Source organism: Protobothrops mucrosquamatus, unplaced genomic scaffold, assembly GCF_001527695.2.
Source record: "Protobothrops mucrosquamatus isolate PMUCROS unplaced genomic scaffold, P.Mucros_1.0 scaffold838, whole genome shotgun sequence".
NCBI lineage: Eukaryota > Metazoa > Chordata > Lepidosauria > Squamata > Viperidae > Protobothrops > Protobothrops mucrosquamatus.
In genome coordinates, this window is record NW_015387094.1 from 125420 (window position 1) to 140491 (window position 15072).

The following is a 15072-nucleotide window of genomic DNA, read 5'->3' on the forward strand; positions in this document are numbered from 1 at the left end:
CCTCCATTTACTTAGGAATAAAGTAGTACCTACTGTCTAGTCTGCCGATAAAATATAATCCAATTCTTATAAAAGAAGCTGATTCTCTCATAAGTGTAGGATCTTACCTACTGTGGAGCTCAAAAGTTTGTGAAACCTTTTGAATGTTCCATTTCTGCTTAAATATAACCTAAAATGCGATTTGTCAAATGAGGTAAAGAGAACCCAATTTAACAAATAAGTCAAAAACCACGTTCATTTATCTATTGAGGAAAACGATTCAAAGCTACATATTTGTGGGTGGCAAAAGAGGTGTACCCACCTTCAGTAGCAGTAACTGCCACAAAACATTTTCAATAACTGTTGATCAATCCGACACATCAGAATTTTTAGCCCTGTCGGTGAGCTTCCTCACAATAACTGCCTGCTTTGGGTCCTTCCACCATATTTCTATAGGGTTAAGGTCTGGGCTGAAACATTAACTTTCTAGTGTTTTTAATCATTCTTTGGTTGAATGACAGGTGTTTGGGGTTATTGGCTTTCTGCATGATCCACTTTCTCTTGAGCTTCACTGACAGAGAAATACACTGATGTTTTTCTGTATAACTTGCTGGTACAGTTCAAAATTCAAGAATGGGAAAGCCATTTTGGTCCAGAAGTAATAAAGCAGGCCCGAAACAGGATTCAGCCACCATGTTTCATAGATGGGATAAGATTCTTGTGCCGGAATGCAGTTTTTGCCTTTTGCCAAACATAATACTTTTCTGCTGAAGCTGAAAAATTCTATTTTGGTCTCATCCATCCACAGAACATTCTTCCAGTAGCCTTCTGTGGTTTTGCAAATTGTAAGTGGGCAGCTATGTTCTTTTTTTTGCAAAGTAGCAGTTTTCTTTTTGCAACTCTACCAGGCACACCATTGTTGTTCAGTATTTTCCTGATGGTGGTCTTGTGAAAGCTGACATTTGCTAATGCAAAAGAGGCCTTTAGTTCCTTAAGATGTTATCCTGAGGTTGAGATCTCTCAGAGTATATTACATGCCTTGCTTTTGGAGTGATCTTAGTTGATCAAACAGTCTTGGTGAAGGTTACAATGATGTTGAATTGCCACTATATATACACAATCTGTCTCACAGTGGACTGGCAAAGTCTAAACTCTTTGGAAGAAGTTTTGTAACATTTTCTAGTCTGATCATAAAAAAAATACCCTGGTTTTTTGGAGGTCCTCAAAAATCTCCTTTCTTTAAACCATGACACAGTTGTGTTCCAAAGATCAGACTTTGATAGTGAATACCCAGAATTCTGTTCTTTAAATAAGGCAGCACTTCCCACATTCCCACCTGATTATCATCCCATTGACTAAACACCCAATTCTAATTTCCCTTTCAAGTGAACTGATACTACTAGAGCAGGGGTAGGCAACCTTGGCTCTTTTATGACTCGTGGACTTCAACTCCCAGAATTCCTGAGCCAGCTGGCTCAGGAATTCTGGGAGTTGAAGTCCACGGGTCATAAAAAAGCCAAGGTTGCCTACCCCTGTCCTAGAGGTTCTCATACTTTTGGATCATTTTACTCAGTAATTGAAGAAGTATACATTTTAATTCATTTGTTTAATTGGGTTCTCTTTATCAAGTTTTAAATGTTTCAGGTTATTTTTATGGATAAATACTGAAATTTCAAAAGGGTTCACAACTTATAAACTGAGATGCCACACTCAGTTTACCTAGGTTCACCCTTTACAATAACAGAGCTGCTGCCATAAGGATATTGCAAATCTATCACAATTGTTCTCTGGTGGTGAAATATTTTAATCAGCCTATCATTTAAGAATAATTATATTGTTTCCATTAGGTACCATTGATTGATAAAGGAAACGGGATGACAGAACCTGGGGGCAGAGTTAAAAAAGGATCCACCTAGAATCCTTACGTAGCCACAAGAGTATTAAAAAGTCCAACTCCCCTTAAACGCCGATGACCCTTATTTAACTCTAAGCAAGTGTCAACCATTAATTGAGAAGATTCTTGTGCATAGGCTTTTAGCAATAAAACAGCTTAATTGAACCTTCACACCTGGACCTGGTCTTTTGCACATGAAAATTACACAAAAGACCTCACTTAGGAGAAATATTTCCAAAACTATGAATCATGTCATTTGAGGGGACGTGTAAAACTCTTGTGCAGTGTGTGAGTAGAAGAGGAAAGTTTTAAATAAAATTGCACATCATATTCCTCCTGCAGTCCAAAGTTTACAGATTTCCCATCACACACCTGGTTGACTTCAAACTTTTTATTATTACAAATGTATATTATTTTTAAAAATCCACACGGAAGCAATTCAAAATAATTACAACAAAAATTAAAATACTGCAGATGTAATGAATGAAAACATAGTTTTTAACAGTCTATTGAGAGCAATGTAAGGACATTTTAAAAAGCACAAACATTTAATGAGGGCAAAGTTTATTGGATTCTCTTAGTTGCAAATGCCCAGCACAGCAGTTCCAAACTTTAAGCCAATTATTAAACAGAGTCAGGCAAGGTAAATTGACCTGGGGGATGTTAGGAACTAAATTCCCCATCTACATAACATATTTCTACTCACCTTTCATCTGCATTAGTTAAGCAAGGCCAAGTTTGGAAATTATATAGGCCAGTTCCTAAGTAATTAGCTTATTCTTCTTCTTACTTATCAATGAGAAAATCAATTGAGATCAATATTGTTGATAGTGAGTAAAAAAACCCCTCCAATGATTAAAGTTAGGAGCAGGGAGGGTCTTGTATACATTAAAGAGTGAGCCTGGAGATGCTTTTTAAAAAGTTAAAACATAGACTCCTACAAAGAGTTATATCCCCTTACATCTGTCCTCTGATGAAACAGCACTAATTTCCTTTCCCCATGGAGTAGTTGGGGCACCCTCTAAAGACTGGGGGGGAGGGGGGACACAAAAGAAGGAGAACAAAGTGTTGCATCAATAATACTTTACTGATGTAAAACATGATGATGTAATTATTTCCATTTAAGTGTAAGTATGCCATGGAATCTTAACAAGTGAAAATATAACTCTACACTGGGGAAATTGAAATATTTAGTGCAACTGTCTGTCTGTCCGTCCATCCATCCTCAACAGGCAAAAAATATATTGGTAATCATGGACTATTACTGATGAACTGAAGAGACATTAAAGAGGACACACAAGGATATAATAAAAACAAATGCAAGAACCGAAGATGAATATGTGAAGTAATGCATAAAAGAGAACTGAGGGCAGGCAATCTTCCACAAATAGTTATACATGAGCAAATAAAACAAACAGAAAAGCAAACTACTTACAGATATAAGAATTATTAAACTGCTTTTCAAAAGGGACCGTTTCAGTCCACATTATGTAATACTTTTTAGTGTCTACTGAAGACAGATATTTTTTAAAAAAAAATTAAATAGAATTAATTTACCACTAAATATGTAGGAGATAACAGTGCATTAAAAGACTCCCCCCCACATAAAGCAATACATATTACTCTGCTGGCAAAACAAAGATTACACATGATCTTATATACAGTATGTTTATTTTTTGTCTTAAAACAGTTATCTTTACTTAAAGTTGCTTAAGTACCATCAATGAAGATTATGAAGGGGAACTAAGCTTATTACGTTTATATAAAATATTATACATAATCAAATACTTCAAGCTTCCACTTCCCTAACAACAAGATGTCTTCCCAACCTCCCCACCCGTTTCCCACCCGACCAGATACAGTGTCACAGATTACAGTGCAGGACTTGCAGCTTTCACATGATTCTTCCTTCATTATGCAGTCTGCGTTACTGTTCATGTCATCCCTGCTTTGCTAATCCTATTTTCTTGGCCCTTTTCTTTGAAAACCAGAAGAGAAGGGCTGCAGAATGAGGGTAGCAAAACTGGTCAATTGCTTGACGTCCACTTCCAAGAGCCAATGAGATAGCGACATGAAAACTCTAGATTAAAGCAAAGCTGCACAGTTATGAACATTTCTGTGTCCTGTTTCCATAACACACAACACATGATTTATTGTACAATGTATTCTGATTTGTTAAAATTCCCCTGAAACAAAGCCATCTCACTTTAGTCCTGCAATACATGAGACACTCATCATATTATACACAAATAGTTCACCCTAATAGGCCAAGTATGCCGCAAAGCCAAGATACACATAGAGAAAGAGTGCAGTAAACATTTCAAAAGTGTAAACCTAAACTTTCATCTATTCCCCTGTCAAAGCTTATTTGGAAGGCCATGAAGTACTGAGCACAGCTACATATGTATGCACAGACCCTGCAAGGAAATGGAGCATAGCAAGCCATTATTTTCCAGCAAATATGCAAAGATATCAATACAGAGTATAATCATGGCCATATCTTAGGGGACCGGAAGCTCATGGAAATAAAGCACATTCAACACAGATTATCACACTGCATGCACAGAGGAAGCTATATTTTGACAGAACTCACAATAGTTGCAATTGCAACAAGAAGAAGGCTGGAGTAGCAAAAAAGAAAATGGGTTGTTCATAAGCTGGTCAAGATGAAATTTAATAACCTTCTCAGCTGCTGACCAGACATTAGCTTGAATGCAGTAAGACAGATAAAATTGGAGACGTATGAAAGAAACGGAATGTTTTCACTGAAGATTTGTATGGAAGATGCAAACTCCATCCAACAAAACTAATTTAGACACATGATGCGCAAAGTATTACAAAAAATAAAGTTTTTCGGGGGAGAAAGATCCAGTTATATATCTTCTGAAATAAATTACTTGTTATTTCATGAATCAGACACTTCTATTACACTCAGAATCAAAATTTCCCTTCCAAGCGAGTGGATCCATTGTCTAATTTTTGTACTATTTATTTATATGCCGCCTTTATTATTTTTACAAATAACTCAAGGTGGCAAACATACCCAACACAAATTTGTATTGCAGTCTTAGTATAAAATTTTTAACTTTTGTTAAGGGGTTCTTATATATAAGAAGAAAAAAACCACAAGGCATAACCTGATGCTGTGTAGTGTAAATGCCCATAAAATGCCTATATAACCTGGTTTCTTCCTCCATCTCTCTTTTTTAATAATTATTTTTAAAATATTGAGTGCTGCTTATTGTATATACTCTAAAGTATATATCCTTTCACATTTAGTGCAATAAAGTTAGGGCCAAGCACGCTTAAAAAGCTTCTGCACCACGATGAGCCAAATTCCCACACAAAGAAATTGAATTCTATAATTTGCACAAACAACACAAATTTGCACTGATATCTAATTATTCTACTTTTAGTAGTCATGGGGAAGTAATAGTGATTACCCTTGGAAAACCCTATTCAGTTGCATTCCCTCACATTCTAAAATGTTAACTAAGAATGCTTACTTTTCAGTTATCTTCATACGTAGAAAGACAGAAAATCTACTTTAAAAAGAAGAAAAGTCAGAATATGGTGAATTCAACGATAAATTCTAAATTTCCGAATAAAACGCACTACCTTATTTATGTAGTTCTTTTTAAAAAAATAGATACGGGAAGGACTATGTTGCTTCTGTTCACAGATACTATAACTAGTGATTTGACAAGTCTCCAACATATCGGATCTGTTCATAAGCTTTGTTATTTTTCATGTGAAGTGCTTGTCCAGGATCACAATATTTCTTCAGGACACTTTGTGTCAGATCTTAGGGCAGAGACAGGCAACCTAGTGCCTTCCTAGTGCCCTCCTCAAGATGTCCTGAACTTTCATTCTTAATCAGCTTGAGCTAGCACAGCCAATGGCAAGGATTGTAGTCCAAAACACTGGAAGGACAGCATGGATTAGGATTAAAAAGCATTTCAATATAGCATATCTTATCTACCACATCTAATCTGGATCAATCACCGCAGTGACACAACAACATCAGATGCATTTTGTACATGAGAAGGCCAAGCAACTTCAATACATTGTTCGACTACTCCTTTTTCAGTATTTGATCTGCTTCAACTGGATAATGAAGGAATAACAGCAATGACAATAATGGCTTCTCAAGGTTCATGATTGCAAGTCTTCTGCAACTGGGCAGATACGAATGCAAGAACAAAATTATTAGTCTTTTAAGGTGCCACAGCACATTTAGTTTGTTTCTGCTGCAAGTTTCAAAATCAAAGTCTAGGTAAGAAACAAATGAAAGATGCACATATATATTAGAGTACACTTCGTCCCTCCACCCAGCCTCCCCAAAGGAGGGGCAAAGCCTCCTTTGCCCTTTATCCCATTAATGCTGAACCCCAATTGTAGAGATTCAACACAGAGCCAAGACACCACTGCAGGTAACAGATAATCACTAAAGAAGACACTATAGACACATTTGTTCTACTGGAGCCACAAAAGTTGATGTCTTCTGCTTTGCTTCCATACCTTAATATAAAGCAAAAGCTTCAGTCAATTCACTTGGAAGAAAATGACCAATCATCTATGGGATGCTCATCTGAATGGTAAAAGGAACATTCATAATCTTCTGTTTGGTGTTCAATCCAAACACATAACATGTAATAGCTGCTGCAGAGACTTGGGTTGTATATTTTTCTTTTCTTCTTTTTTTTTAAATATCTCATCTGAAAATTAGACTACTAAAAAGATAATAAAATACTCTGGAATAGTAAAATCTGCTGTTCTTGACATCCATGAGCAAAAGAGTAATATCCTGTGAAAATAACATAGTGCTTTTAAAAGGTGCATTATACCTGTATAGCTAAACTGGTCTGCCTAGTAAAAAAATTAACTATATACAAGCTTGAAAAGCCCAGGAGTTCAAGATTCCAAAAATTTAAAATCCTGGTAAAAGGATTTGGAAAAGGTTAGATTTATGGCAATTACTACAACACGAGAAAGGTGCACCAGGAATCCTTCAACAATTCCATAGGTTAAAGAAGTTTAAGTGCTTGGTTCAGATCAGATCGAGTATAACCACAATGGAACACATGCGAAAGCAAGCTGAAGGGAAACTTCACAAGAATCTCCTTTATGGCAAAAAAAAGAGAATAAAAACCGTCTCTTGTCTTAAAATAATTAGTAAATAAAAAGTTTGCAAGTCTAAAATCTGCATCACAATTTGCATTTTTTGGTTCTTCTCATGGTTATGAACTTCATATTGCTGGAGTCCACTCATTGTTAGTTCATTCCTTTCTAACACCCTTTATGAAGAAGTCTCTTTAGTACCGGTGAGATTGGTGGGACGGATGGTACTGAGAACTCTGCTGAGATGATGTTGAATAGCCCATTGTATTCTGGGATTGAGAAGATCCCTGAATGTTGCTTTGGTAACTCAGGCGTGAACTGGAGTGCTACAAAAAAAAAAAGCAAAAAAAATAAACATTTTTATGAAGCAGAACTGTATCATAAAAGAAGGGGTGAAGGATGGCCATAAAGAATTATTGCAGCAAGCTCCCTCACATTTCCTTTGGATGGGTTTAAGTACAATAATGAGACTGGCCTGTCCGTCTTTTCTCATCTTCGTAACTTCTGCTTTGTCTATGGCAGGGGTAGGCAACCTTGGCTCTTTTATGACTCGTGGACTTCAACTCCCAGAATTCCTGAGCCAGCCATGCTGAGGGAAAAGGGAGAGCTTTCCAAGCTGAGCCATGCTGGCTCAGGAATTCTGGGAGTTGAAGTCCACAAGTCATAAAAGAGCCAAGGTTGCCTAACCCTGGTCTATGGAATATTTAGCTATTGGAAATAGAATAGGTTAAATAACTAAAAGCAGGTTGCTAACATTATCCTAATATTAATCTAATATATGCTATAATCTTTGAAGATGAGTTCATAAAACTGGATTTGATAGTGAGGGTAAACAAGATACTAGTGAACTTCTTCTTGAAATCTATGTATAACTAGAGCCTCAAACGCACATCTTCTTACACAGACTTACATGAAGAGACACTAATATTTTACTGTTTCCATGCAAACTAGCTAACCAGGTCTTGGGCTAAAAGTCCACAATCATTCTGGATTAAGATGGGATTACATTCTGAGCTGCACTTTTAAACAGCTAGCTCTCTGAAGCAACATCATGGTATAAGGCAGAGGTGCATATCTATGGCTTGCATACATTCCCACAAAGTTGGGGAATGGCCCCCAGATTACCATCCAAAATTTGTTCAAAGTTTTAGTAGCCATCCTATATGTTGTGTGTTTGCAGTATCAATAAACAAGCAAGTTTAGCCATGTTTCAAGCATGTTAATTATGGGGAAAGATTTCCATTCGATAAAATGCCAATTGGAAAGCTTATTTGGTATGAGTATGCTTAAATATAGAAAACAAATTGTCTACGTAACAATTTACATTAAACAAATAAAATAAAGATGGTTTGTTCATTGAGAGATACTTTCTTTCAAAGAGGAAAGTAGCTGGATATAGTAAATATAATGAAAGCAGCCGTGTCTAATTTGCATTTAGAAAATTTAGAAAATGGGAATGAAGAAAGGGATTCATAACCTTCCATGCATAATATAAGAAAACAGCTTGATGCCAAAACTTGATAGGCCTGAATATATTTATTGATACTTCAGTATTAACTTTCTAAAAACCATTTAATGAAAATACATGCACATATACACAAATGCTATTATTTGTGACAGCTAATGTATCTTAATTTTGTAAAAATGAAGGTATCGTATGACTGTTGTTGCAGTTACCATGGCCAGATGAAGTCATAAATGTGCTAGAGATAATGCACAGAGCCCAGTGGAACAGGCAGAAAATATTATGCATCTAACTACAGAGATGATTATCTTCAACATGTAATGACCAGACTCCTGCACTCAAGATTATGAATTTGGATATAGCAACTTACTTTCCACAGGCATTATATTTCAATGTATTTAATAATAACAGCACATTTCCAGTCATTATGCTCCATGCTAGTTAAGAATTATGGAAAATGGTCCAACATCTTTACCGATCAAATAGCTGGGTGAGGAAGGATATAGAATTACTGTCTCTTTGATACCTGTAACTATCTGTGAATATTTACAGCACTTTACAATAAACTTTGCTTGTGAAACCTTATAGTATTATCAGCAAAAGAAATGCAAAAAGCTTCACCTCTCTGAACTGGATCTATCTTCTAATAAAACAAAGGGTATTGTTTTAATTAACCATACCTGTATCTCAAACTTTGAAAACTGTCTTGAACAAGATTTACCTTGAAAAGTGCTAATAAATTATTTCTTATGCAGGAATATGAGCCTTCATCCATACACACATTCATAAATTGAGCTGGGCCCATAAAAAACATTCTAATTCTAGGACAAGCCATCCTATAGTAGCATTTCCTTACTCGTTTCCCCTCAATCCTTGAAAAGAAATCAAAGAAGATATAAAGACCGGGAAAAAGGAACATACTTGATAGTCTGAAGGCATGACAGGCCCGCCTGAATTCGTGCCTGAAGGCCCAAGGCGTGGTTTCTTGTTTGGAGGCACCTGGTTGAGGCTGGAGTCCTGGCTGTGCTGGAGGCCTGCCCCAGTCCCACCACCTCCTGCCCCACCACCCCCCGCAGTTCCGTTGGTCTGGGTGCTGTTTTGCTGTTGAGGTGCTGCTTGCGGCTGTGGTTGCTGCTGCTGAGGTGCTGTTTGCTGCTGCTGAGGTCCAGTTTGTTGCTGATGTTGGTTCTGCTGCTGTTGATTCTAGATCAAATCCAAGGGAATGAGAGAGAGCTGAGATTACTATCTTAGGGTAGTTATTATTCCTGAGTCCTCCTAGAAATGTACACAGCAGTACACTGGGTCAATAAGGGTGATACGACTTTTAGAGAGCCTAAGGAGATAGGAACATCTGTACTGGGATGAGAAAGACTAAACTTCACTGAGCTATGAACCTTTTATATAAGCCTGACCTTCTCGTGCCCATCTGATATCAGGTCTCCAACTGAGCCAAGGACTATATAGGTTCCTTAGTAAAATCATGGAATAATGATAAACAAGGTTATCGTTTAAATACCATATTGAATTCCCTCTCTTTTGGTAGGTGGTTTCCATTTATTCAGCCATTGTTTGAATGCCTTTTAAACATATTACAGTGGCCATCTTTTTTTTTAAAAAAAAGAGTTAATGTATGTGTGACACACTAGTGCCTCATAAATGAGTACAGGCTCCTTCACTGCCTCACCAATTTCTTCTGACTATTCTATATATACAGTAATAGGCTTTGCTTGAAATAATGGTATGTTTGAACATGTTCATTTTTTTAGAGGAAAGACGGCAAACTATAGCTTTTTTCGATGTACACTGCTTTGCTTTCTACTTTCACATCTACTTCCATCAATTCTTTTAAAAAGACAGCCAGTTTGGTCCAGTGGTAAAGACACTAGGCTAGAAAGCTGGATATGGTGAGTTCAAGTCCTGCCTTAGCCATGAAAACTAGCTGGCTGATCTTGGGCCAGTTACTCACTCTCAGCCCAACTCATCTCATAGGATTGTTGTGTGGAAAACAGGAAGAGAAAGATGTGTTGGTTGTGTTTGCCACCTTGAGCTATTTATAAATATATATAGTCTATAAATCTTGAAATGAAAAGAGATTTTCTTCTTAAAACCCTAACCCAATAGTAACAAAAGTAACAGAGAAAAAAAAGGAATATAAAATTTCCATAAAAGCTGCAAAGACCCTTATCTCAAATCTTGAGATGAGATGGTTACAGCTTAAGTGCTTGCCTCTTATACTTTCATCTATGCCTTTGGTTGATTCATAGTAATTGAAATCCATATTACTCAAAATGTATGTTTCAGTATCAGAATTCCTGGAGACAATCATGGAAAACAAATATATAGAGAGGAAAGGAATGAATATTTCAATTAATTATAAAAAGAGCAGGGTATAGCTAATTGGGACATAAATTTTCCAAGTCAGGTCAAAGACAGAGAAAGTACTCCAGTGAACAGAATAATAAAGCAGCAGCAGAAAGCTTGTACTAGTCTGAGGACAAGAAAAGATGGCAACATAACAACAAATCTTACACAAATCTTAAGAGTCAAACTAGATTATCCTTTTAACATTTGATCCCAATGTTTATAGACTTTGACTATAAACTTTCAGCAAAGTAAGTGCAATTAAATGTTGAGGTACAATAATGGCCAAACAACCCTTTTAAACAAAAGGCTTTGAAGTCAGTATGTTTTTTTTCCATGTGTCTCAATGCAATAAAGAACTTTCACTGCAAGATGAAAAAAGGAGAACACAAACCAAATAAAAATCCTCCCATTAATTATACAACTGTTATCACTGCCAAGAATTACAATTAAAGCCATATTTATACTTTTACTATAGTAGATGGCACAATATTCAGGAATGATACTGTCCTATTGGACAAGCCAGTTAGAACTATAATCTGCAATTGTGCATTAGTCAAAGGAATATGATCGTGATGATGCCCCAGGACAAAATAGCTGATGGAATGTAATTGGTTGAAATTTAACCAGCTGGAGCCATTAGTTAACATCTGCAACAACTAAACTTCTTTACAATCTATTTTGGAATTTAGCAGGCTTAATGTCACAGAAAATGGCAATTCTGAAAAACAAAGTGGAGCAAAAACCAGAGGTAAAGATATTGATATCTATATATATCTCCGCACCTACGGTAACTCCTAGACTAAAAGCAATTAATAAATATTTTATTGTTGCTGAGAAAAGTTTATGGCTAAGCCTGTGCAATCAGCAGGAATCAAGCTCCACTCAAGGAAAATTCTTTTTCTTAAGTCTCAGAATCAAAACAGGAGTCTGCTTCTTGGTTGCACTAGTGATACTGTTCTTGGTTGCTTTCTAATTTAATTCTTGTAATTGTTTTTATTTTATTTTAATTTTGTTTGCTACCCTGGGTCACTTGTTGAGACCTGAATGAATAAATGAATAAAAACATATGTATGAAATATTATTTAAGGGGAACAAAGGTAAATATAGCTCATTTATTAGAATACTAGCTGTACCCGGCCACGTGTTGCTGTGGCTCAGTCTGGTTAAATGGAAAAGAAAGAAAAGAGAAAGCGCACGTTTGTAATATGTTTAATTTCACAATGCCTGTGGGTATACAATATTTTTTGTTGTTCCATTGTCTGTGCAGATATAGAGATTGTCTGGTTTGCTGACTCTAGAACACGCAACATATAATTGTCCATGTGAGAAGCAATCCGTGTCTAGATCTAAACCGCACAATTCTAAAGATTGGCCCTGAGCTTTGTTGATGGTGATTGCAAACGCCAATCGAATTGGGAATTGCAATCTCTTAAATTGAAATGGCATATCCGTTGGAATCATAGGAATGCGAGGAATGAGGAATGTATGTGACTGCCTCGCTTTGAATGTTAGACTGAATCGGATACATTGAAATGGAATCGTAAAATCGTAGCGTGTTTTTACCTGTCACAGGTGTGACATCTATATAATAGTAGGTATATAAAAACACGCGCGTATTCGAATCCAACGTTGTGTCAAAATTTCAAAGCAATCAGTGAAGAACCTTCGGAGATTTAAGATTTTGAACAAACGAACATTTACATTTTTATTTATATATATATAGATTTCATGTCCTGCAACTTTTATTCTCATTCTTAACAGACTTTTGGCTTTCTTCCACAATTTTGATCTTTGGTAGTAGGAGGTTCTTCTTGAAGTTTCTAATTTATTTTTTTCTCTGTTACTAAAGGAACATGGAACATTGTTGTACATCAACAGGCACTTTCCATCTAGATTACCTATACTGAATAGCAGTAGTTGTTCAGGGTCAAAGGCGCTTGGTACCCAAGCCTTTTTAGTGAGAGATATCAAGGACTGCACCTGGAGCCTTCAGAATGCATGATCTTTTGCCACTGAGCAATTCCCTTCCTCTATCCTCCTCCTACTCACACAGCATCACTATAACCCTATCAGAATATTTCTTGCCAATTGATGACTTTTTAAACACATTATTAGGATATATCGGTTTAAGACAGGGGTGTCAAACTGCCGGCCCATGGCCCGGTTGCATCATGTGGAAGCCGCGCCCACCCCAGCTCTAGCAATGTGAAAAAAGTTGCGATACGTCGCAACACGTCACATGACGTGGCGAGTTTGACACCCGTGGTTTAAGACCTTTTCCTTTTTTTATTCCAGCTTTGTTACTTCCATTATCTAAACTTACTAAAGATTATTCAGTTTTAAACAATCGAATTTCTCGCAATTATCACCTATCAACATGTCTCATGGCAATCATATTGATCAGAAATCCTGGTTAGAGTACACTTTTGATGTTCTGTAAGCCTTCCCCCTCAGAAACAACATTAGTTTTTTTACTAATGGTAACATGGTCTATGAACTATACCTTATCGCCCTTTTCCTCGGGTTCATCTTCATTAAGAAATTCTCGTTTGGGGTACGGAATCTGGCAACCAGCAAAAACACTGGAACAGAAGAATACAGTGGAATTGCACCAGTATATGTTAGCTTACATTCATTTAAAAACATATCAGAGATCAAATAAAATTTTGGACATCTCTAGCAGAAATGTGATGAAATGAAAAACATTTTCTTCTATTTTAATATGGTCAATATGTTGTTACACACTGGACATATTCACACAAACTATGACTGGTAATCACTAATGTCTTTCTTCCTGAACTAGTCATGGTGATTTCAGATTGATGTTGAATTATTTTAGTCTCCTTATTTTAGGCTATTTCATTGTACATGTTAAAAGCAACTCAGAATTTCACACTCTCTGTGACAACTATAGATCTCCTCCAATTGGAATATGGTTCCATGCTTACAACATGGACACACGGAATTTGATAGGTGGAACTGATGGTGAGGGATCCAATGTGATTGTATTGTCATGGACAAATTATTCTGCCATCAGTTTTAAACTGATGCCTGCTGTAAATCTGCAGTGATGGAAGATCTGTTAGAACAGGGGTGTCAAACTCAATTTCATTGAGGGCCGCATCAGCATTGCGGTTGCCCTTGGGGGGGCAGGTGGGTGTGGCCAGGGTGGGTGTGGCCTACTGGGTGGGCGTGGATGGAGTGGGTGTGGCCTACTGGGTGGGCAAGGCCAGCTCTACATCGTTTGCGTCAAGGGTGCCTGTGGGGGCCTGGGCAGGAGTGGGACAGATCTGAGGGTCTCTGGCAGAAGGGGGTGGGACCGGGGCAAGCGCCAAGGCATGGTCCATTTCTTCATTCCTCACAAAGGGTGACACCTCCCCAGCATGCACCCAGGGGGCGGGGCCGACATGGCAGGGGCTGGTTCCTCGCTGTTTCTAGACGGCCTTGTGGAGCTAAGACTGAATGCGTTTCAGCATAGATGGCCACCACAAAATTGTACATTGGCTCCCGGCCAGCCTGGGCCAGGGCCAAGGCAGCGGGGGCCATTCCCTCACTGTTTCCAGGATGGCTTCGTGGGCCACATCCGGTCCCCGGGCCGTGTGTTTGACATGTCTGTGTTAGAATGTTGCTATAAGGGATTGATAGATCCATTACAAAATGTTGATTGTGATAATACTGTTAAAATGCCATGGCAGTTATGTATAACATAATCCATGTGTTTGTCACTATTCCTCTTAAAGACTTCTTCCCTCTCACAAAGCTAAATCAGGCCCTCCAATTTAACAATAAGTGTAGAGTTGTAGAGTAATGATATGCATAGGGTGTTACCTGAAATGCAAGTGGAGGAAATATTAAGACATGTTAGAACTAGAACAGAGTGAAGTCCATTTTAATTTTCATGTCAGATCTATAGTATCAGCCTGTATTGGAAGCTGGCTAGAGCAATTGAGTAAGATTTATTTACTAATAAAAACAAAAGAATTCCACTGCTACTCTACTTTCAAATACAGTATATACAGACAAATTAAGATGGGAAGGTTCTGCTTCTTTTCCATGTGCTCCTTCTTTTGTGACCGGAAGACGGGTCGGACTGAGCCTGTTGATTATTTTGAAAATAGCTAATAGACCCCCTTATCAATCTGAGAATCCAAACTTACATTCTGTTCTACAGCAGAGAAGACAATGAAAAATGCTTAGTTTTCTGCCTCCACTTTTGGTTGGAATGTGATATTGAAATTGGTTGTCTTGA

The 15072-nt window shown here is 37.4% G+C and overlaps 1 protein-coding gene across 1 annotated transcript in view; it reads right to left on the minus strand.

Moving 5' to 3' along the window:
- Positions 1–5510: 5510 nt before the first annotated feature.
- Positions 5511–15072, minus strand: part of CDK19 (cyclin dependent kinase 19) — a 61650-nt gene continuing 52088 nt past the window's right edge. The window contains exons 10-12 of the mRNA XM_015818996.1: positions 13327–13405; positions 9381–9662; positions 5511–7320 (exon numbers count right to left, since the gene is read on the minus strand). Of these exons, the coding sequence (XP_015674482.1) occupies positions 7189–7320; positions 9381–9662; positions 13327–13405 (493 nt within the window). The 3' untranslated portion in view covers positions 5511–7188. The remainder of the gene's footprint in view (positions 7321–9380; positions 9663–13326; positions 13406–15072) is intronic.